Genomic DNA, 25,061 nt, shown 5'->3' on the forward strand with positions numbered 1-25,061 from the left:
TGCTTGAATGAAATGCATTGTTAAGTTTCCCCAGGTCTCTTTGGTCAACCTAAACAGTATGAATCATTATATTATACAACTCTTGAAAAAATGTATCTGGTGCAGAAAACGCTAACTTTTCATGTAATGCAGCAAACACTGACATATGTTTGTTTGTCCACTCGAAAAAATCTGTTACTGGAAATGAAGGTAAGAGCCACGGCCCTACTTTGCCATTACTTGGACTAAATTACGTTTTTCATTGCCCGTTTCACAGCGGTATTCGGACTTTGGCAGCGTTCAGTATACCTGGGAAAGGGCCGCTCTTCAAGCATGGGCGAGCTGGGCCCAGACTTAGGGCGCCGATTGTCTGAGCGACGCATGGAGCTGTGACAGTGTGCATGAAGGTTATGCCAGCAACAGCGCCCTTCTCATCTTGCCGCAGCCTTGTGCTTGTCCCTGCCTGCTAGTTTCTGTCTGACTTGCCACTTTAAAGTGACGTTCGTCCTTCAATATTATTCAGTGGGCGATGTTTGTAACACCCCTTTGGCCCCCTTCCTTGCCCTCCCTTCAACCTCTGACCCCTGCTGGAACGCATCAATAAAACCATCTTCTGCCTGAGTCGGCTCAGCTTTTGGTGAGCTGGGGGGAGGCCCGAGATGGTTATGTTCAGGGACTCGTCCCTGCGGTATACACCCGTTACAACGGATCTTTTACTCCGCACTACCATTACAACGCGACCATTACTCCGCATACCATTACAACGCATTGGGCTGGGGGGCGCTCTAGGATAGGGTATAAGTATAATTTACTATCCAACACCTTCCCTAGGGTCCACGGGGACTGGAGTTAGAATAGTAAATTATACTTACCACTATCCAGCGCCCCAAGGCGCTATGCGTTGTAACGGTATGCGGAGTAAAAGTCGCGTTGTAATGGTCTGCGGAGTAAAAGTATGCGTTATAACGTCATACATCCCGTCCCTGCTCATCCATGCACTGACCAGTTAACACAAACGGGGTAGACTGTAGTGTGTAATTGTATTAAGTTGTTACTGGACATTGAGAAAGGAAATACATTATTATGGACACATAACATACAAAATTAAACTGTGCAATTCTGCATTAGCATGGTGTTAAGAGTAGGAAAAATATTGTTTAATATAATACCTTGATTTCATAGTGTAATATTGTGATCAGCATATACATCTGTAGTTTGAATTCATATTCAGGTTTTATACATTTCTGAACATATGGGGGGAGATATGGCTTAATGGCATGGTTGTTGAGTTTGGAACATGGGTAACCCGGTTCTAAATCCTCAGCTCAACATCCTGTGATTCTGTGCAAATCACAATTTTTTTGCATAACATAATCAAGTTTGCACTATTAAAAAACTGAACAAAAAGTGGTTTTACAGTGATCAAGCGAATGTTAGTTAAATATTACCAGCTAGGTATTAGCACACATTCATGGAGTTAGAACCCAAGTAATAACTGCATTGCTATCTGATAAAGTGTGTAGAAACAACATGTTAGATTCCTTAGAAAGCAAGTGATGGCTTCTAAAAGAAAATGTCCCTCTGCTCTGGTGAAGTTTCTCTCTTGTTTTAAAAAAATGTTTTATTCAAACCAAAGCAAGTGGAAATCTTAATCAGTTACATTAATATTTTAACTTCCACTGACAAAAATCATACAAAGCATGGCAAAATTGCAATATGAGGGCTGTACCTTACAGCCAAAGAAACATACCAATATAACAAAATATACTAGACAGTTATTGAATGGCACTCTCAATTCATATGTGCTATCATTGGCCCCATATCTGAATACCCAATTTTTTCCTTTTCATTGATTTCCAACAACAGAGGCTATATTCCAAATAAAAAATATTATAGAATTTGTCCCGCCACATCTCAAACGATGGGGTATCCTGCTGCAACCAGGCTGACGCAACACATAGCTGTGCTACTGCCACTGCCATACATATGAGATATCTAAATGGATGGCATAGTTGGCCCTGCTTGAGAATATCACCAACTCCTGTTAACATTACCTCTTTTGTTATATGGACATCAACCCCCATAATTCCAGACAAAAACACCTTAATATGCCCCCTCAATTGAGTAAGATATATAAAATCATAAAAAATATGCGTGATGTCAGCCCTCTCCGTAGCACATCTAAAACACTTCCCATCATTTGAACCCCCCCCCCCCCCCCATTTCATCATCCTCACTGGTGTGTGATAAAAATTAAATAGTGTCTTGAAATGTTGCTTTTAAGTTGGCTGACATAAAAATTTTCCCTGCAATATCGATTGATTGCTGCATATACGCACCTTCCTGCCCTAACCGAACACTGCATTTGCTGTCTTGGACTTACAAATCATCCTGCTGTGTATCCATTAACATACCATACAATACCCCTATCCTTGAGTACGACCCCAGGTAGGATTCTGTAATGTAAGATGGTGGCCGTAAGGCGCTGAATACCCCGTACAGAGGCAGTCCAAGCTGTGACCTGGGGCAGTGCATCCAACAGAAGCCACAATACTGACTGACAGACCTCCGCATCACTGCAGTTTTAATTTATTGCATACGAGATTTGGAATTATTGGACTCCTGTGCCTCAGTTTTTTAGGACTCGCCCTGCGATTGCAGGCCAAAGGCCTGCTGTCGCAGAGCGAGTCTTTTGTAATCGTTTCAGGCTTTTGACTTTCAAGGACTAGGCAGAGCGGACAAGAGGCTGTTACGCGCACGCAGCCGGCCGCAATCGGATCAGGTCGCGCGCTCACCCTCTCCTGTCTCTTCTTTCTCTCCTTGGAAGCCTCATGCATACACACACACAGCCACAGCCCCTGCTTTTCGCACAAGCACACACACAGAGACACACACACGGGCACACGAGCGCACATACACACACACACATGCACACATACACACACACACATGCACACATACAGACACCTCCCCCCCCCAAGGGTGAGATGTTCCCCCCCTCTTTCCTCGCACTCACCTGAGAGGTCGGCGCGGGCCCCGTCGAGCAGCAGGAGGCAGGCGGTGGGCAGCAGCGGCGGCTCCATGGCGCTCGGTCCGTCCGTCTGTCTGACTGCCGGCGCGTGCGTAAGAGAACAAGGACCAGTGCGTCCCTCCTACGCACTGAGCGAGCGCGTGCCCGCCCGCCACAGAAAGAGAGCAGGACAAGGACCCAGGTTTAATGTCAGCTGCGTACGACCCGAGCCCGAGGACAGGGGGCAGACCAGGGCCATGGAAGTATAAGAAGGACAAGGCCCGCGGCCCGCCTGCGCTCGTGTATCGCTTTGTGTGAGCTGCCAGGTAACAGTGAGTATTCCCAATATTCGGCGTTGCTTTGGGGGTGCCCAGACACTCGTCTCCCAAGCTCGGGTGTCTTTTTGCCGCAGCTCAGGGCACTGCTTACACTCTTTATTTTCAGTGCGCACTTTGATTTTCAGCAGACCTGCATCCCTGTGCTATGGCAGTAGCCGCCGCATACACCGTGACATGTGCAGAGACGGCGCCAAGTCCACACAGTTATTTATTTAATGCGTTTTTATATAGCGCGGACTTTACCCGAAGGCGTCAGAGGCTTCACAATAGAAACAGAACTGATACTTGTTTAATTTACACAGAGAACAGTTAAACCTTTACTTTTCGGATTACACAATATGTTTGTACAGTGTATTTAGGTGCTCGTTATTTCTGTTTTCTTCACTGAGTTTTGCACTTTCTTTGCTTCTGACAGATTCCCCGAACGCCCTGTTTTATACTTTGGTGCAGGCATGTTTGAATGCCCTGCTCTGCTTCCCACAATGCCCCTGCTCTCCTGGTGTGCCTCTTTGGGAAAAAACCTGAACCTTCACAGATGTTACATACTCATGCCTGTTCACAAGCCTTGCTTCCTTTACCATGCTACGTTAATATTGAGATGCACTCGCCAGTGCAAACAACACAAAGATTGACCTCGCCACCCATGATAGTTTTGGAAACGGGTTTCTTTAAAGAGGACAGAAGAAGTTCAGACTAACTGGGACATTGAACTTCCAGCACACTGCTGTTTACCTTTTTTTTATATTCATAAGTTAATAATATTTAAATAAACTAGTCACCAAGTGACTAATAGAGCAAATCTAACGAGTCATCTCCCACTGTAAAGACAGGAGCACCTTGCAAGAAATGTTTTGTACAATTGGTTCAAGTATTTTGCACCACAGTATACCATATATGAGAAGTAAAAAGAACTAACCTTTTAGAGTGCATTCCGCTGCAGAACCATGATAATGGCATATGTTCCCTTCACAATCAAGCTGTAATTGCCAATAAAAATCATTTTTGGATAGTTGGAAACAGATTCTAAACTAGTAGACATGCATGTCCCTGGTGGAAACCATAGATGAATGTGATGAAGGAAACCTTGCTTTAGTGACTTCCATGGGTACATTCTTCAAGAGGGTGTCTTTCTTTGCAGATCGAGCATTGCCTAAAGCTGCTGTGGTTTTCCGGAATTGTCACATATGCTCCTCCCAGCTCATGCATACTTAAGGAGGAAGGCATGGGTCCTAAAACTACACCACAAGAGGTGTTTCTCCTATGCTGCTGCTTCTTCAGCTTCATGGCAGTCACTAAGGGGCTTATTTACAAGCCCCTTTTGCTACTTTTGTGACACTTTTAACATGGGAAAAGTGACACAAAAGTGGCGCAAGCAGCTTGTAAATATGCCCCTAAGTTTGTAAGCTAATTGGATACAGAGGCAAAGCCACAGTTTTGCGGGTAGAATTTGGGATTTTTCTTTTAGCCCTTAACCATTAAATGGATGCTGTTTTTGGCTTCCCATTCTTTAAAGATTCTGTTGCAGAACCTCTGTTGAAACAATTGCCACATAGGACTCTCCAGCTTTCATTCATTTCACTTTGCATATTTCTCTATTTTATTACCTGCTCACTCTCTTTATTCTTTGATACTGGGAAAGATTTTTTTAAGAACTTCAGCCCATTGGTCAAAGATGTAAGCTGTCGAGATCAATGTGGACTAGCTAAGTTTAAGGGGAGGGGGGATTTAAGTGACTCTGGTACGTCAGACAATAGAAAGGAAAAAAGCAATATTTTCCTTATAAAGCCCTCACCCACCGACCTAGTCGGTGGCATGCTTCATCATCGGGCCCACCACAGTGGCACCGAATGTGCCCCGGGTGTGCTACAACGCCAGGTGACTGCAGAGCTGGTATATTGCTGCGTGTGCAGTGAAGGAGTGAGAAGTGAAAGTTTAAAAAGCTATACAAGAAGTCCCAGCACCCGAGGGTTAACAAGTATTTAATAAACTGGGCCTCTGTTAGCTGTTAAAAAGGCAAAAGGACAAAGTGGAGTATATGATGACCTCCCGTGTCCAGTGTGGTCCATGTCGGGCGCCGCAGAAGGACGAATAGGTCCAAGGAGGAACCAGACCGAACTACTCGGTCTCTTTCTCTGCCAGGCGACCCATGAGGCTTTTTACCAAGAAATAACAGAAAAAGCTTGAGGGAATCCCCCTCGAACAGTTACAGCGCCTTAGCGAGCGCAACACATAGTCAAGAATTGACACAAACACTTAATTTAGTTTATTATTATTTAACCTGCACCTTATCACGTTACACTTTGGTCCTGAGGAAAGCCAGCTTATAATATAAAAGGCACTGGCAGAAACATGTAGACCACACTGGACACGGGAGGTCATCATATACTCCACTTTGTCCTTTTGCCTTTTTAACAGCTAACAGAGGCCCAGTTTATTAAATACTTGTTAACCCTCGGGTGCTGGGACTTCTTGTATAGCTTTTTAAACTTTCACTTCTCACTCCTTCACTGCACACGCAGCAATATACCAGCTCCGCAGTCACCTGGCGTTGTAGCACACCCGGGGCACATTCGGTGCCACTGTGGTGGGCCCGATGATGAAGCATGCCACCGACTAGGTCGGTGGGTGAGGGCTTTATAAGGAAAATATTGCTTTTTTCCTTTCTATTGTCTGACGTACCAGAGTCACTTAAATCCCCCCTCCCCTTAAACTTAGCTAGTCCACATTGATCTCGACATATAACCCAGGGGATACGGGCTAGCGTACCTAGTCCTCTCTCTCTCTTTGATCTGTATAATATATAACAAAGATGTAAGCTACCTTAACCATGATTCTGATGTTTTAGGGGTTAGTCGGATAAACATAAAGTACTTTGGGAGAAGCTGTTTATTCAGGTTTAAATGAATGCATTTCCATCTAAAGAAGGCCAGACTTAATGACTTTGTCAATGCTTGTTTTATGTCAAGCCTAGTAAAATCATGCGCTGCTCTGTAAGGCATGCTGTATTGAGGTAGGGACTTGATGCTCCGCCCACTCTCCGCCCACATTTTTAATTGGCTTGTCTCATTGTCCTCTGTAAAATATGGCTATTCATTGGTCAAAAGGCTTAGTAGTCCCTCCTTACTACTGCCATGTCTCATTTTGTAGCCTTCCATGGCAATATACCCCGTTAAGTGTGTTGTTGCCGGGTAGGCTTTTACTACATCCTCCGAGCACTATTTTCTCAAATAGATTTGTCCTGCCGGCTGTTGCAGGCAGGACACGCTGTCTCCTGAGGCTTTTTAATTTTTTTTTATAGTAAGCATTTGCAATGCAATAGGTCTCACATTTGCGAGAGTTTAGGAGCGGTTTGGAGAACCCTGGTTTAAGCTATTAGCATTAAAAATAACAATGCCTTTTATTTATCTGTTTTAAAAGCAACACATAAAAAAAGGCATTGGCATTTACAATGACAATAGCTCAAACTCTCATAAATGCGAGGCCTATTGCATTGAAAATGCTTGTTTTCTTTCTGATTGGGTTTTGGTGAAGAGGTCCCGCAGTCCTGATGTAAAAGAAAATCCCGTAGAGTGTCCTCTTTGCAAGGAGCCCCTTGAGATAGACGATATCAACTTCTTCCCCTGCACATGTGGTTACCAAATCTGCAGATTCTGTTGGCATCGTTCCGCACAGATAAAAATGGACTTTGTCCCGCTTGCAGAAAGCCATACCCAGAAGACCCAGCAGTATACAAACCACTATCACAAGAAGAACTGCAAAGGATAAAGAACGAGAAGAAGCAGAAACAGAATGAGCGCAAACAGAACATTTCAGAAAATCGCTAACACTTAGCTAGTGTGCGGGTTGTACAAAAGAACCTGGTCTTTGCTGTGGGACTGTCGCAACACCTCGCAGATCCAGAGGTTTTAAAATGACTGGCATATTTTAGGAAGTTTGCAATGATACACAAAGTTGTTCTTAATAACAGTACGTCTTATGCAGGTTCACAGGGCCCAAGTGCAAGTGCATATGTAACCTACATTCGTTCAGAAGATGCACTGCGAGCCATACAGTGTGTCAACAACGTAGTGGTGGATGGCAGAACGCTAAAGGCATCCCTAGGTACTACAAAGTATTGCAGTTATTTTAAAAAAAAAATATGCAGTGTCTAAAACCCGACTGCATGTACCTCAACGAATTGGGTGCCAAGGCAGTCAGCTTCACAAAGGAAGAAATGCAGGCAAGCAAACATCAAGAATATGAACAAAAGCTGCTACAGGAATTGTACAAGCTAAATCCAAACTTCCTTCAGCCATCCAAAGGCACAGTGGACAAGAACAAAAACAAAGTAACCGCACTACATAGACCAGACAGTAATGACAGAGGTGGCTAGCCATTGTTACAGAGTTCAAGCAAATTCACAGACTGCACAATGATGGAACACAGGACATCTCCCACATTACACAATGGCACAGATCAAGAGTACATGACTCCAGACAACTCAGACTCAGGCTTCTGTCCTGTCGACAAATCAACAGAGTCCCTCAGTACAGAAATTGTGAAAATCTGTAACAGATATTAACCAGTGAATCACCATTGCCCTCACCAGGCTTGACCAAATCCAACACAATCATCCCCATCAATTCCACTAACCACAGTGCACTGTCACCCTTTGAGGGAGCCACAACGGAATCACAGTCACTCTTCTCTGACAATTTCCGGCATCCTAATCCTATGCCCAGTGGACTTCCTCCCTTCAGCCCTAGAACCACAGAGTCTTTTCACATCAGAAACAATCCCCGTCTCCTCCTCCCCAGACTGGCAAGCCACATTTGGGTTCGGCTCATCCAAACCGCAGGAGGACGAACTGGGATTTGATCCCTTCGATATCACCCACAAAGCCTTAGCAGACCTGATCATGAAGGAACTGTCAGTCCAAGACCAGCCCTCTCTCTCGCCCACATCTCTGCAGAACCCCTCTCCACACACAACTCCCAAAGGCCTTGGCTCCAGCTAACTGCATCCCACTGCACCCACCAACTCCCTCAGCGGCACGTTTTCTATTTTGCCATAGCGGTTCCCACAGTTTCAGCACAGGGCGGGTTACAACTCGTTCAGCTTTCCAGGCCAGGCAGCCCGCTATCCTTGGATGGCTTTACCCCATAATAGCATCATGCACTTGAAGCACACAGCAAATCCAACCTCAAATAGCAATTTCTTGGACTTAAACCTCGCGCAACAGAACAACACAGGCCTGAGAGAGGGATTCCTATAGCAGACCACAGCAATTCTATAGAGGGTTTATATATGAAGGATTGGCAGGACGGGCTCAGGGCACTACTACCGAACATTAACATCAACTTTGGTGGACAGCCTAATGCGCCCTTCCCCTCCAAAACCAACCACAGTGCACCTACGTCCAACACTACAATCATCAACAGCCTGAATTGGGACAACCCCCGCAGTTGGGTGGATCCCTCCATCATCTCAGGTATCCCTTCATCCACTGGGAACAGTTTAGAGACTCTACAGGACGACAATCCTCCACAATGGTTAAAATCTCTCCAGGCCCTGACAGAAATGGATGGCCCTGGTGGTGCCACATCCTCGCAGACCCACCACATAAATCCCTTCAGCGCACAGATCCCCCTGCACAGAGCCAGCTGGGGCCCTTACCCTCCTCACACAAACCCCACAAGCTTCTATTCCCCACCTCCAGGCTTCCAGACAGCCTTCAGACCACCCAGTAAAGCACTCACAGATCTTCTACAGAGCTCCACACTGGACCGTTATTGAATGGCCAGACTGGTAGCAGTTGCTTCTTGCTCTGCCCTCCCCATTCGTCTACTTTCACCCCCAGACTCACCCTCCAAGCTGTCATTCTAAAGAATGCAGTTCCTGATGCGCTTCCCACTCCCAGATGCATTGTGATCGCAGTGTCATAGCCACCTCCCGTGGCAAAGTTTCTGTTAAACCACATAAGTTAGAGTAACAGCATATCTTCGCTTAAAATGCATGTCAGAGGTATGGTTTAAAAAAGAGTAAAAAAAAGCTGAAATAAATCATAGTAAGATGCCGAATCAGACAAATGGAATAATTCTTCCATCACAATGCAATTTCGTGACACAAATAAAGTTACCTGTCTCATTAGAAAGCAACTATTTTGTTTGCTGCTAAATCCAAATGAGACGCTTTGAAAACCAGTAGCAAAAACATTTTAATTTAAAAGGAAAATGAATTAAACAACGCCTTATCACTTTTGAAACCCTTCTGCTGAGGTAACTGGACAACCTTTTTGTTGTCAGTCATGGCATTGTGGAGTCTGGATATCGGTTTGTGTCCTTTCACCTGTGAATTGCTGAAATATTAAACTCCTATTCAGTAAGCGTTCTGATATGATGTTTCAATAAATTTGCAAGTACTGAAATAAATAATTTTTTTACAGACTGTATCTGTCAGCTAAGTCTGAGAATGAAGCAAGTGCTCCACCCTCAAATAAGCCTCCTAATTGCTTTATCCCATTAGCCTTCCATCTCTCCATCCTTAAATCCCAAAATATGGCAGGTAGTGCAAACGTAGAATTTATAGGAGTATAAAAACATATCCACAAAATGGCTAACATCTTACGAATTGATTTCCAAACCTTATGTGCTGCCAGCACTACCTTAAAATGTGTTTTTTTTAAAGTAGCTTGTCTCCGAGAACTTAAATAGAGAGTTTCTAGCATTTGACCCCAACAACATCTGATATATTGATGGTGTTTCTGCCAGAGCCACTTCCTCCCCCGTTAACAATATCCGCATATTTTGAAGAAGACACACAAAATAATAAAATGTGATATTGGACACGGCCCATTCCCGCGATCACGTGGTAACATCATGAACTTGGAGGCCCGGCAAACTTTCCTTTGCCCCCATAAGAACCTATCACCTATGGATTGTAATTTCTGTAGTTGTGTTCAAGTCAGCTCTAATGGTCCCGCCCTAAAATAGTACATAACTTTGGGAAGGATACTCATCTTTAGCACATTGCAGCCCCCTACCAACGAGAGATTCAAGCACTCCAGCCAATCCAGTTGTTGTTGGATCCCAGAAACTATGCCTCCCCAATTAACCTCTATTAAGTCCTGCAATTACATCCTAATTTTAATACCTAAATACAAAGCTTCATCAGTCACCCAAGCAAGGCTGCTTTTGTGCACACAATCTGAGTGTTTGTTGGATTTAATTTATACACTGAACCCCCCCCCCCAAATGAGTAAGCCAAGCTTTCTATCTCTACAACTGCTTGCTCTAGGTTGAGGTTGCCACTGCGATGTCATCCGCATAGGCTGAAACCCGCACCTGGTATTGCCCGCAAGTCATAGAGGGGATCCTATCGCTCTTTTCCAACATTACCAGGAACAGGTTAATATACATGGCAAATATCAATGGGGAGCAGGGACCCCCCTGTCTTGTCCCCCTGTTGATAGACACAGGCTCTGATTCTCTGCCCATTACACAAATCCTAGCTAATATAGCCCTAATATAGCTTGGACCAGACCCTATCTTATGCATGACAGCCCATAAAAATCGCCAGGAGACACAGTCAAACGCTTTTTCAGTGTCGAGAAAGATCAAACCTAACCTGCTGTGTTGTATGTTAGCATAATCTATCAAAGTGAGTACTCTATTGATATGGTTGATTGTGCTCCTGCATGTATAAATCCATGCTGATAAGTAGATACCAAGGGCGTAATCACTCCCGCCAACCTTGTTGCTAGGATTTTTGCTTATACGTTGCCATCGACATTTGGTCTATACGACCATTGCAAATTTGAGAGCTTGTCTTTCTTTTTAAAAAACACTATATTAGTCCCATCTCATGATGGTGGCGGAGTCCCAGACCTCGCCTCTTGGAATTTAACCAGCATGTCTTCCTTAAGTACTTGAAAGAGCGTTCGATAAACCTCGAGTGGCAGCTTGTCTGGTCCTGCTGCTTTCCCACTAGCCAGTGACCCTATTGCCTCCTCAAGCTCCTTCATAGTTATCGGGGCATCGCGTAGTACCTGTTCTTCTTGTCTTAAGCCCACTAGGTCCAATTGTTGAAAAAATATCTCTATGTCTTGGTAATGAAACTTATTCTGTGTGTACAGCTCTTTGTAAAAAGCATGAAATACTCCCAAAATGCCCTCCATAGTTTCTACTGTGTTCCTAGCTGGATCAACCAATGCCGCTATTTTCTGTGAAGATTGTTTTGCTCGTAACCTCTGTGCCAAGCATCTCCCTGTGGCTTCACCATATTTGTACCTTTGCTGTTTGTACACCTTATACTGACTAGCGATTTCCTTGCTCCATAACCTGTTAATTTTAGCTTTACAGCACGCAATCTTGGTTTGTATTTCCTTAACTTCTTCTTCCTTCCTTATCACCTGTATGAGTTCCTGCTCCGCTTTCCTTAGATTTCCCAGGAATCCCTGTATCAAGCTCTGTTGTTGCTTCTGCTCGGCCAATCCATAGCTATGCGTTTCTCCTCGAAACCCTGCCTTCAGAGCATCCCGTACCATGGCACTAGAGGTGGATTCTCTATTGACATCCAAAAATAGTGAAGCCCAAATTTTCATAGGATCAATGAACAGGCTATCCAATAGGAGTTTCCTATTGAAAGTAAATGTCCTACCCACCTTCACTTGACTAATACTGTAGACATTCAATAATAATGGGCCATGGTCCGCTGTAATCCTGGGCCAGACCTGCATTTGCGCCCCCACAATTAGTAGTCTAGACATAAAGACAAAGTCAAGCCTGACTAATTTGTGGTGAGGATATGAATAAAAAGTAAACCCAGGATCCGGATGATTTAGGGCTGTCCACACGTCTACCAATCTGTGATCCCTTATGAGCTGCCATAATGCTCCAAAGACCCTGGGTTTCCGACCCATATATTTATCTTTATTAACATCCCACATCTGCCCTTCTACATGGATGTTAAAATCCCCACAGAGTAACAACGGGGTGTCCCACAGGGCCAACTCTACCTTTAAAGCCTCTAATATTGCTGCTTCATCAAAATTTTATCCGAGTACTGTGCAAATTACCACCTTAGTACCCCCTACTAAACACTCAGCAATAACCCAATAACAATAACCCACCTACCAACTTTGTCAACCAGTTTCCTTCCAGTCCCACAAATTCCTTGTCGGGCCAAAATCACCACACCCCTGTTAGTAGTGGACTGTCGGGTTGCCACAATCAGTGTAAATCCAAACTCTTCTAATAGTATGCGTTTGCTCCGGGGTATATGTGTCTCCTGTATACACAGGATATCAGGTTTCACCAATCGTAAATCAGCCGCTACCCGTTGCCTTTTACTAATATTATTCAGACCACAGACGTTAAACGAGCAGATACGTACCCCACTAGTTGTCATTTTACCCACCATGTCTTGCACTCCAAAGATGCCACGTGCATATAGTTTCTTCAACAAACTGTATAATGATCATATTAGCCATATTGCCCTTGCTATGAATTGATGTTTTTTAGTAACCTCTCCCCACTCCTTCTATCCCTTCCCGGAAGACCCCACACCCCCAGAACCCCCACCAAGTGACACCCAACCCATCCTTACCCCTTCCCAAAAACAATGGGCACTGGGGCCCATGGCCCTTGCGATGGGGAGCTTGCTTTCTACCCCGTATCCCCCCCCTTCAACCAAAATTATTTCCTTCTTTGTGCAAAAGATCAGCCATAATCAGAAAAAAGAAAATGACATACATTATTGAAGATCTAGCTGGTCCTTCAGCTATGTTTTCCCTTGTATCACCCTCGAAAGGCCAATAGGGATAATCACTCTAATAAAATGCCAAAACCATGATTTAATTAACCTATCCATCATCATACCCTTCAATTTAAGGGAGTTAACCTATTCCCACCTATGGGTACCCTATGGACAGCTATACTTAAGTGGACCTAAATTGACAGGAGGTATTCCTTAGCCTGCCGCCCTGATGTGAAAAACTGTGTTTGACCCTTGCTTATTATTTTCAACGTAGCTGGAGTCAACAAAAAGGCTTGAGCCCCCTTGTCTTGGAATGGAGAGATTAATTGACGTAGTTGCCACCTACTTTCCATCGTGTGTTGGCAAAAGTCAGGCCTGATTAAAAATTGTGTGCCCTTCCCTACCCTATTCTGATCTGGCCTAGCTTGCCGAGCTAGAAGTTTATTCAAACAGATCAAAATTGCCCTCGGCCCAGGGGCAGGCTGTCCCACTTTGGGTGTCTGTTGATTAAATGGAAACCTATGTGCCCTTTGTTCTTCACTAGCCCAGTCCCACTTTGAAAGTTCAGGGAGGGCCTCAGAAAACAGTTCCACCACAAATTTAGGAATGTCCTGGCCCTTGATTCCTTCCGGAATCTCTAGTATTCTCAAGTTCTTACGATGTAACCGGTTCTCTAAATCAACAAGTTTTAGCTGCATATCCTCCTTATGTGAGCTCATGGCTTCCATCGTCGCTTTTTGGGCCACCATCTTGTCTTCAAATGTCGAAATCCACAGCCTCTGCATCATTCATTCTCTCTGTGAACTCATTGCAGGTTTTTGCGATCCTCCGAACAGTATTCTGCAATTCCCAACAAGCAGGGTGTGTTTTCAAATTTTCTGCGCGAGTCTAAACCCTGTGATCTAGGATACTCTGATAAATCGATCCCAATGAAATTTCTTCATCATGTTTCCCTAGTGTCTCTTTCCTTGCTATGAGCAACCGCTGTTTCTCCTTCCAATAACAGCTCTAATGAAGAGGAGAAGTCCCACAGGACACTATCTCTATCACCTATTTGCGGCCCCTTTTCCTCAATTGCACTCTTTTTTTTACGCATTGTCAATAAGTCAGTTTTTCCATAATCCAGGTTGACGCTATTCTGTTTGTTGCCAGTACTCAGTATCGAACCCTCATAGGATCTCGATTTAATACCCAACATGCCTTCTTCCTCTGAAGTGCTTGAGGGTTCCGACATTGAAAAAAAAGTCTCTCCAGAGTCACTCTCTTTAGCAAGCCCTCCGTAAGCTCCTCCGTGCTCAACTATGTCCAAAACTCCATCTCCGTCTCCGTCTGATTTAGATTTCAAGACAGCAGCATTTTCCGCAGCCTCTTCTGCCTCCACCCTCTCATTTGCATCTGCGAGAGTCAGATTGTATTCTGCTGCTGCCCCCGTCTCCGTAACCTCAACCCCACTTTCCAATACAGCTTCTGAATTGTTTTTAGAATATACTTCTGGTAACACCTGCTCCTGAAATGTATTATCAGCCAGGACATTGCCCAAGTTTCCTGGTATTCCTTCTGTCATTTTCCCAGCACTCACTTTAGAAGCGTGTGCGGCCGACCTTTTCTTTTTACCAAAGAATCTCTGGGGGACCTTTTTATTGTCCATTCCCTGCTCACCTCCTTGTAACAGTGTCCATACTGCACTGTACTCCATCTGCAGTCACCCGCTGCATACCGCGCCCGGTAGCAGCACCTCTGTTCATAGACGCCGCATCCACCATAACGCGGGTCTTCCCTCATCTTGCCAACTTCAGCGGCATTCCGCTACACCTGAACCTGGAAGGCCCCGCTTCTCACAACCACCGGGCTTGCCGCCTCTGAGAAATCCGTGTACTGCAGCGCTGTTGGGCCCTTCAATGGAGCGCCGCAGGAAACAGAGCCTTGATTCAGACGCCTGCACGCCTACACGAGCCACTTTTCAATACCGCCGGTGAGTCTGTAATACTTCTGAATCCTTAATCTGCAAACTCCGTGGCTCTGCCTATAAATTTTCCCCCACAGACCAGGAAAAGGGGGAGACCGGGAGCTCACTTCTCACTCATCCGAGCCGTCGGACGCCATCTTGCCTTTCGAGTCTAAAAGACTTCTCTAGTGAAGTTCCTCAACAAATTCGGGTACTTTACTGCCTGAATGGTCTGGATTTTAGACTAATGGCAGCCACTCGTAGCTCTTACAGCATTTGCATTTTACGGCTCACAGTGCTGAAGCTTCAGACACAAAAGTGCCTGCCATTAAAACAAGCACTGCTACCATTTGAGAACATTTGTGCTTCCCTGAAACTTCAGCTTACACACAGTTCTGGCTTCGTTTGTGAAATAGCAATGGTATACTAGTACCATTAACAATTGATTTGAGGACAACCTCTGTAGGTGCCTCGAATTACATTGAGGAACGCTGTAAAACATTTTAGGAAACTCAATTTAAAAGCAACATTGTTTGTTGTTAGGTAGCAGTGTTTTGCTAAATGTAAATCAATACAAGATAAATACGCAACTAATACAGAAAATTGTTTGACTGAATTCTGTTTTGTGACCCTGGTAGCTTCCTTTGTTACAGAGAGGTGTTTATTCTCCATCTTTTATGAAAAAATGCTGCAAAAACAAACTCAGAGACTGGCTAGAATATCATTAACATGAATAAATAGACCAGATGATGAATAAAAGTGATTTGGCCAGGACCATGAGTTCTTATCTAAGGGGAAAACCATTAAAAGAACTGTCACACCCCTCCTCCATGGAGGGCACAATCTGCATTCCTGTTTCGTATAAATGCTCTCACTTTGAAGTCAGCAAAAAGCAAAGTGAACACCATGTTCCTTCGAAGACACTGCTTGAATTTACCCCTTGTCTTTGAGTGTGCAGCATAAGTGATGATATAATAACAGATTTACATGCCTGTTTACAGAAAAGGAGCTCTCAAAGGGACACTACCAACGAATGTTTTGCCATCGAGAGGACAAAGTGAACCTGGAGAGCCTAAGCTAGCAAATGGAAAGTAAGAAAATATGAGTTACAAACCACAATACCAATGGCAATCAACGGGCAAAATGCATTCCCAGGTCAACTTTCTGAAACACTTCAAGATGTCTTTGGTATACCAGGCAGCTGCTCTCTCTGGTAGGCTGTGACCTAAAAACAGTACCAAAAAACATTTGGTCAGGGTTGGATGACAATGACCTTTTGGCAGGTTGCTCCTGCTCCATAATGACCTTTTTTAAGCTTTGGTATCGTGGGAAAACATTGAAAACCTGTTCCACAACTAATTGCTGTAAAATAAAATATTTCCCCAAACTTTAAAAAATTTAAAAATAAAGGAAGGAATCCAACCGATCCATTTTCAGCTGCAGCAAGCACATGAAAATAAAAAATAGAACAAATCACCACCCACACTACATTAAAAGTTTATGTACCAGTTTCATTAAAAACAGACATCTGCAATTTTTTGGGTCACTGAAATAATGCATTTTAATATGATATGTATTATAATGTAATCATTTCAAAATTATAAATCTTTTTTAGCTTTCAATTATCTTTTTTTCCGAAAGCAAAAGCACAAACAAGAAATTGATATCATGTAATCCATCGCTTAATCGTAAACATACAGAACAGTAGTTTTAATAGCACAAAATGCAGTCAAAAATAATCTGGAGAAGTTTGCATTAGTTTGTGTTTTTTAGCAGTATACATGTGTTCAAAGAAATTTATATTGGTTGTCATGCAGTATACATGTATCTCCAGTTTGTTTATGTTCCTATGTTCGAAGGTCAAAGAGGTATATTGCAACAGCAATATCTAATCAGCCGTAACAAGCATTGGCAAAAGCCAATTGGTTTGACTTTGCCAATGCTTTGTGGTCACCACTATTGACTTTGAAAAGGCTAGAGGCTTTTATAATGGCCTGCACCGGCAAAGTCAACTGCAGCATGTATTTCTTATACTTTCAAGATGTGTGACACAATGTGGCATAATGCAATGCAGTGGCCATCTTCAAAGTGTAGATAATAATACATTCATACTTCCAAGATTGCTGCAACATTGCATAAAAATCATGTTTTCTTACTTTGAAGATGGTCTCTAGTGTTGCCTCACGTCACGTTGTATCACACTGTTGGCTTTTCCAATGGCAGTGTATCTTAAACTCTGACAGCATTGGTAAAGGCATTTTCGGTGGTCAGTATAGAGTGTGAGAGGGGTGGAGGTAAAGGGGTAAGAGAGGGAACAAGCATCGGCAAACGAATAGGCTTCACCTCAGTAAAATCTATTGGTTTTGCCAATATTTTTTTGACATTTTACACAGATATGCGAGCTGCTGTGCAGCAAGTCTTAAAGTTAAAATACGTGTGTTGAGTGCATCATAGTGCTTTTTAACTTTAAGACATGATATACAGCAGCTCATACTGCTGTGTAAATGTCTAAAGAAAAATGACAAAACCAATAGTTTTCGTAGTGGAAGTGAAACCTATTGGCTTTGTTAATGGTTCTTAAAGAAAAGTAAACTTTCTAAATAAATTATATTATGACGGAACAGTATACTTTCTGGTACTTACTCGTGTTCTAGTTGGTTCTGTGTGCAACAATCAGGTAGGTACCTGGACACCTAGCCTGCAACTTGCCCGTGGCCTCCAATTCCTGCTTGTTCTAGCCTCATCCAGTGACACTGCCGCTGCCTGGGTTTTCCCACCTGAGATTTCTCCACTCACCATTCTTCGCGCCAACAGAAGCCTCACCCACTCCATTACCTACTTAATGCAGACCGCAGTGTGACTGCGTACTGGATGTGCTGCTGGCGCACCATTGGTGTGCCAAAAGCAAGTCGGTCTACGCCTGCCTGCGCCTGGACTGCACCCAGTGCCACAATCTCTGGCCCTCTCGTCCCCCCCCGAAGATACACAATCGCTGAGCTCTACTCTCTCAACCCCGGATGCTACGACAAACACTGACAACCCACCCTCCAAGGTAGGACTTTTCACCCGCACCCACTGCCACTTCACCTGCCAGCACATATAACAGTCCACTCACCAGCTCTACCATGAACACACCGCAGACACCACCTCAACAAAAACACCAATATGCATGCACCCCTCTCAACACACACTTACTATGCAACACACCACCCAGATTTGGCACCTCATCTCCACCCTCACACCCGACGTCCTCTTCCTCACTGACAACTGGCTAAACCCCACTTCAGCGCCTGACATTGCCACTGCAATAACCAAGGGAAACAAGGGCATCCACAGCGGGTGCATCAACAAACCTGGCAGAGGAGATGCCATCATACACAAGGAATCCATCCAATCTACCACCACAAATGATACCATCACCCAAGCCATGGGCTTGGGTGATGTCCGACTCCAAATAGAAAGCAAAACCAACATCAGAGGTACCCTCATCTATGGTCCTCCAGGACCACGTCCAGCCTTCTGCAACTTCACAACCACCTTCATCACTCTCCTCCATAGACACCAACAAATACATTTTCCTTGGTGACCTCAACTTTCATCTCAATGACCACAATGATATCAGCACCACAAACAACCTCCTCAACAGTTTGAACAACATCAGACTCACCTAACTCACACATGACTTTAGGCACACTGCAGGCCACACGCTATACTCCTTCATCACCTCCTGCAACCGCATGAGGCACAGCCACACCACAGAACTCACCTCGACTGACCACTCTATTGTCCACTTCACCATCACCAGCTCACAGACCTTCACCCCCAGTCTGCCCAATGGCCCCCACCGCAGCTGGAGCAAAGTCTCAAAGGACACCTGGAACAACGCCCTCAACGCCACCCACCCCATCTCTTCCAACACCCTAGACCAGAACGTTAGAAATGTCAGCAATTAGATCACTAACTGCGCTGACAGCATTGCTCCCCTCATCAACAACACCCACAGAAGGTCCACAAAGCAGGCTAGGTGGTACACTGAAGACTTCAGAACTGCTAAACGGCACAGAAAATAACTGGAAAGAATGAGCACCAGCAAGGACACGACCAATAAGACCGCTTTCAAGACGATTGAGAAAATCAAAGAAAAAAGCCATAGCCTTATGCATCAAATCAAGCTCCAATAACAGCAAAGAACTCTTAAACATTGTCACGGAATTCTCCAACCCCCTAGCTGCAAGAAACATTACCCCCTCAGAGGAACTCTGTGATAACCTTGCAAACTTCTTTCATGACACGATTGCTAACATATACAGAAACTTCAAATCCCAGTCCTGGGCAATCGACTTCTTCAAGCAACACAATGACCCCGCTACCACCACAAACACCCGACTAACCGAATGGAGCCTGCTCACCCCACAGGATACTGCCTCCTTCTTAAATTCGGTCCACTCAGGGGCCCCAACCAACCCCTGCCCTCACCATATCTTCAATCTGAGCGAAGTCAGAATCATCCATGTACTCCCCACCTTGTTCAACACCTCAATAGCCATGGCAATCTTTCCCAAGGACTGGAAACATGCACAAGGCAATGCCCTACCAAAGGAAACCATCAACAGACCCCAGCAAACTCAACAACTACTGATGATTTCCCTGCTCCCGACCAAAGTATTAGAAAAAGGTATCAACCAACAACTCTCCTCACATCTGGAACTGAACCTCCTACCCTACTTCTCCCAATTGGATTTGTCAGCGACCACAGCACCAAGCCAGCCCCAGCTACCGATGACATCTGAACCCTAGTGGACCGAGGAGAGACTGTGGCTCTGATCCTCCTAGACCTCCTAGACCACTTTGGCAGCCTTTGATATGGTCTCTCACCGCACACTCATCACAAGGCTGCACAACATAGGCATTCTAAAAGAGCCACTTTCAGATGGATTGCCTCCTTCACTGGAAGAACGCAAAAAGTCTGCCTTCCCCCTTTCACCTTAGAATCCAAGGAAATCATCTGTGGAGTACCTCAAGGACCCTTGCTCAGCCTCACCTTCTTCAACACTTTTATGACAGTTCTGGCCAGCATCGTCAAAACCCATGAACTCAATATCATATCTGATGCCACAAAACTCATACTCTCCCTCTCTGAAGACACCACCAAGACCAACTTTCACAACCATATGACTGACTTGGCCGACTGGATAAAGGACAACTGCCTGAAGCTCAACACGGAACCTAGGCATCATTCTGGACAACAAGCTAACCATGACGACTCAGATCAACTCCACTTGCATTGCAGCTCACCTCTGATTACTACTTCAGAACACTGCAACCAGGCTTGTCCTGGATCTCCATAGAAGAACCCACATCACTCCACACCCAGGGAACTCCACTAGCTTCCTGTACAGAAATGGTGCCAGTTCAAGCTCCTGACCCATGCATACAAGGCCCCATGCAACTGCGGATCCACCTACTTGAACCACTGCCTGATCTTCAATCAGCCCATCGGACACCTAGTGAAGTAGTGTGGCTCACTGGTTAGAGGCGGCAGACCCGAGAGCAGAGGACGGCCCGGGACCAGGGTTCGATTCCTGGCGCGGCAGGTTTCTGGACCAGGGTCAGTGGACTCGATAATTCTCTCGCCTCGGTGCCCACTCTGATCAGCGATCACACTCGGCAACTCTGGGCATTAGCTTGCCTCATCTTCACTAACGGCCCCACCAGACCGCCGGGGATGCCTGGTCTCACCCTGGAGATACCCATTAAGGGACCATCTCTCAGGGAAGCCAGGAAGGGTTTCGCAGCGGTCGAAGCGCCTTGGGACCCTACGGGTAAGTAGTGCGCTATATAAATGCCTATACATTTACATTTACATTTACACCTCCACTCTGCATCCCTTTCTCTAGCCCTCACCCCGCATCCGACATAGCAGATGCAGAGGTCGCTCTTTTTCCTACCTAGCAACGTAAGCATGGAACGAGCTATCCTTTCATCTATGGACCTCCCTATCTCTTACAGAGTTCCGAAAGTCCCTGAAGACCTGGATATTCGGCCAATCAACTAAACCCTTCCAGCGCCTGGATACCTCATGGGTGGCAAGTAGTGCTCTACAAATCTACTGATTATTTAATTGATTGATTCATTACAACCCGTTTATGGAGAGCAACTCTCTAGATTCCTCATGGAAAGTCCTTTTACTTTGCCATGAATTGATTTCCGTGACTGTTGCTGGCTGCGCTAAGGGGTCTGGGCTGTCGGCTGAGGACTGACGAGCATGTGATAATGTGGGAGCAGCCTCAGAAGGAAAGAGAGAGAAGAAAATTGTTAGATCTGCTTCACTGACGTTAGTAACGTCCTTAACTATTTGCATACAGCCATACACATGAATGGAGGTGGAGCCAAAGAGAGCGAGCACTGCTCCTGTGGATTTCTTTCGAGATGCGCGGTGTTACCTGTGACTCCCGATCCCCGGCTCTGGCATGGGTGTTTTCATGTCCCCTCAAAGTGATTTAGCTTGTTTACTTTGCTAGAACAATCAGCACAATGACTGCCTAAATATGTAAAGCCAGGGTGCAGGCACGCACAGGGAGAATTGGGAGTGAAGGGGTGGGGGGGGGGGGGGGGGCTGGGGGGGGGGGAGCTTGCGCTCAATCACCAAGTCGCATTGTCATTCGAGAGTTACTAATTGATATAGATCACGTCTGATGGCGCCTTATTGTTATTACTGGACACTGGCTCCTGCACAAGCTTCATTTTTCGAACGACGCTCAAGTGCTTTACTATGTAAAACATGTGTGCATGCATGATGCACGTGTGTACTTTGTTTTAGCAGCACTCCGACATGTTTGTGACACTCATTTTGCAAAAGAATACATAGGTTTATCTTTACACACGGAAGGAATCTCAACGCTAAATAAAATGCACGAGAGGGAGTTGGGAGTGAAGGGGGTATGAGAGTAATTTAAAAAAAAGTACCACCAGAAGTATGCAGCTGCAGCAAGAGTAAGCGGACCGGCTACTGAAAGCAGTACTGGGGCCAGGCTCCATGACAGGATGACAGAGGCCGAAGGCGAGGCGTTGCCCAGCAAGAAGCCACGTGGGAGCCAGCCAATGGTAAGTAGAGCGCGTGGAGCCATGTGAGAGACAGAAAATGGTAAATAATGTGATGTAGGTATCTTGTGAGAGCCAGACAATGGTAAGCAGAGGTAGGTAATGGGCGTGTTCTAAGCCCCTTTTAGGATTGTTTTCTTTAAATACAAGCGATTTCGCAAGTACAGTGCATGCGCTGTGTGGGGAAACTTAAAAATGAACTGGGAAAGAGGGCAACAAGAAGCACAGGAAAGTGTTTCGAGACAATAACAAGTTTATCACTAAGTTTTCCAACCTGCGCAGGTGTGCAGCAGAGTAGTCAATCAAACCTTTGGCCTTATCTATGGGGAGATCCATGTAATACTTACTCAAGATCTTTCTTGAGCCATGGGGAGCAGCAAGAGAGGAGGAGGAGGAGGGAAGAGAGAGACTGCTATACTTGGGAGAAAGGTGGGAGGAGTAAGACAGGGTAGGAGAGTTTGGGGAAGCTTGGAAACGAAAGAAAGCACACTCTATATGCAAAATAGTCAGAGAAAAAAGTGCGATATGCACTCGGATTAAATGCTAAATGAGAAATGATAACAACAAAAATAGTTTGATGTGTCAGCAATGGAAATGAACAATTTATCCAATCAAAAGTGAGGGTAAAAAAGTGCTCTAGGATTGGGAAAAAGAGAAGAACAGGAGGAAAGGTATAAAACAAAGATCAGGGAGCTAAGATAGACAGGTCATGAGCAAGAGACTGACTTAAAGTCCACTCTGTGTAGTATTGGATACAATGCTGTCAGCAACAGACACCTGAAGCTGTCTAAAGTAAGACTGCAAAAATACTGAATTATTCTCCTTTCTTCTTAAAAAGCCTACCTAAGCCGGAAAAGGACTCGGCAAATAATTGCGTAATTAAAACATGCAATTACTATTGACTTAGTTATTATGTTTATCTGATCATGTACTCGCTGTGCTCTGTAGAAGAAGGTTACATTCTATATGCTTTTTTTAAAGATCTTAGATTGTGAGAGTGTATTCCTTAACACACCAGTTATTCCACTCACACAATGAAACTAACAATATGCCCTTTTTTACAGATTAAGCAACGAGCTCTGTCAGAAGGATACGATGATCGAAGGGCTGCAGTCCAAACTCCAAGGGCAGTCATTGACTCCCTCCAGCAGCTGTGCAGTTTCAGAGTCAGACCCATCTGACAGAACATCCTTTGTGTCGGATGACCAAGTCTCCACCAATGGGGACTTCGAGGCCTGCTCCGACACTGATGCTGCCAGTGAATACCGCCAATACCAAGAGTCCGGACCGAAGGCCCAGTCCTGTGGCACTTCAGGTAAGAACATAGATAATGGCAGAGAGGAACTATATTTCCACAGAACACTTCATTTCAAATGCTATTGGTAGCCATTTGTGGAATCGACCTAATGAATCTAGGCAACTGTACTGGGGTGCCTTGTTCAGTTCCCAGCATGTTTCACAGAAGGAATCATATTTATAAAGGTTTTACAATTATTTTACTTCCCACCCCCCACTCCGGGCTTTAGTTACCTACTTATTTATTTAAGTGCTTACTGCTTAACAGTATTTCTTATAGTTGGGATCCCACCACAAAGGCGTCAGATACGTTCCTAGAAAATTAGAAATTAGTCAAATTAAGTAACAGTGGGCCATATGTATCAAGCCAAATTGAATTCGCAAACGCCGAAATTCTGCGAATTTCGGCGTTTGCGAATGCAATTTGGACGATTGGTATGTATGAAGGAAATCTGCTGTAAAAATAAGGAATCGCAAAATATGCGATTCCTTATCTTGCGATTGCATTTGAGGAATCGCAAATTTTGCGATTCCTTAAATGCAATGTAAGAAGCCAAAATAAATAGCAAATTGGCCTTAAGGAATCGCAATTTACCACCAACTTATAGTTGGTGGTAAGTTGCGAATTCCTTTCAAAATGCATATTTTTCCTTTTTTCTAAGTGCCATGTGACGCACATACATGCCCCTAGGGCATGTATGTGCGCCACATGTGCACCCATGCCGATTTCAGGGGTGCAACAGCGTGTCCTTTGGACACCCCTGCACCCTTGAAAATATTCACAATTTGCGATTAGCAAATTGCGAATCGCAAATTTCCCCTTCATTCCTATGGGCCTCCTGGCCCATAGAAATGAATGGGAAATTATTCCTTAATTGCGATTAGCAATTTGCTAATCGCAATTAAGGAATTTTAAGAAATCACTAAAATGAAGCTAATTTCTACATACATACCATTTTGCGATTTCTAAATAGCGATTCCTTAAAAATTGCTATTTAGGAATCGCAAAACGGAATGTTGATACATATGGCCCAGTAAGAGGAAGGTATCTTTGGTGACACCCAATGGAGGGGGAGGGTGGTGGGAGATTTCTGCTGGGATTGATTGGTATGTAAATAACGTTTTTTTTAAGAACACATACCATAACTGCAGGTTGGAGGATAGGCGCACTGATACTGCGGAACCAGGCCACGTGAATCCATAAATGTTTGTCTTTTCAAGTTTGTGTCCTACTTCTGTAACTCTATATTCAGGACATTTTAGTATAGTTTTGTGTTTCTAATATGCGTCTATAAAGCATTAGTTAAAACCTTACTTTCATGTGCTTCTTCTTTCAAATAGTGAATATGGGGTGGCCATACATACAGAGCATATGCATGTATTATGGTTTTATAATATTACATTTTATAAAACCATATATTATTATCAAAATATTTTTATCCCATTACTTTACATTTTTCTTTGAGCGAGGTGGAGGAAAGAAATGGAACTGGATATGTACATACATTTCAATCTTATTTGAATGTAAAAATGTAAACCCAAGGTGTCCACAATTGGGAGGTGAGGGGAAGGGGTGATGGTACTCGAACTGCAACACTTATATGGCGCTCTTTGGGTCAGATGAAATATCTGCGAAGATCCTATACATGGAAGTGAC

General features: G+C 44.4%; 1 protein-coding gene and 1 pseudogene across 6 annotated transcripts in view; both read left to right on the top strand.

Annotated features, from left to right (window-relative positions):
• The window catches only part of PDE4DIP (phosphodiesterase 4D interacting protein), a 1,524,691-nt gene that overhangs the window by 1,148,620 nt on the left and 351,010 nt on the right, over positions 1 to 25,061 (top strand). For all 6 annotated transcript variants that reach the window (XM_078686955.1, XM_078686929.1, XM_078686947.1 and 3 more), the window contains one exon: positions 23,173 to 23,423. In XM_078686955.1, coding sequence (XP_078543081.1) covers positions 23,173 to 23,423 — 251 coding nt within the window. The remainder of the gene's footprint in view (positions 1 to 23,172; positions 23,424 to 25,061) is intronic.
• LOC144809600 (CCR4-NOT transcription complex subunit 4 pseudogene) lies at positions 184 to 7,844 on the top strand (annotated as a pseudogene).

Source organism: Lissotriton helveticus, chromosome 1_1, assembly GCF_964261635.1.
Source record: "Lissotriton helveticus chromosome 1_1, aLisHel1.1, whole genome shotgun sequence".
Lineage (NCBI taxonomy): Eukaryota > Metazoa > Chordata > Amphibia > Caudata > Salamandridae > Lissotriton > Lissotriton helveticus.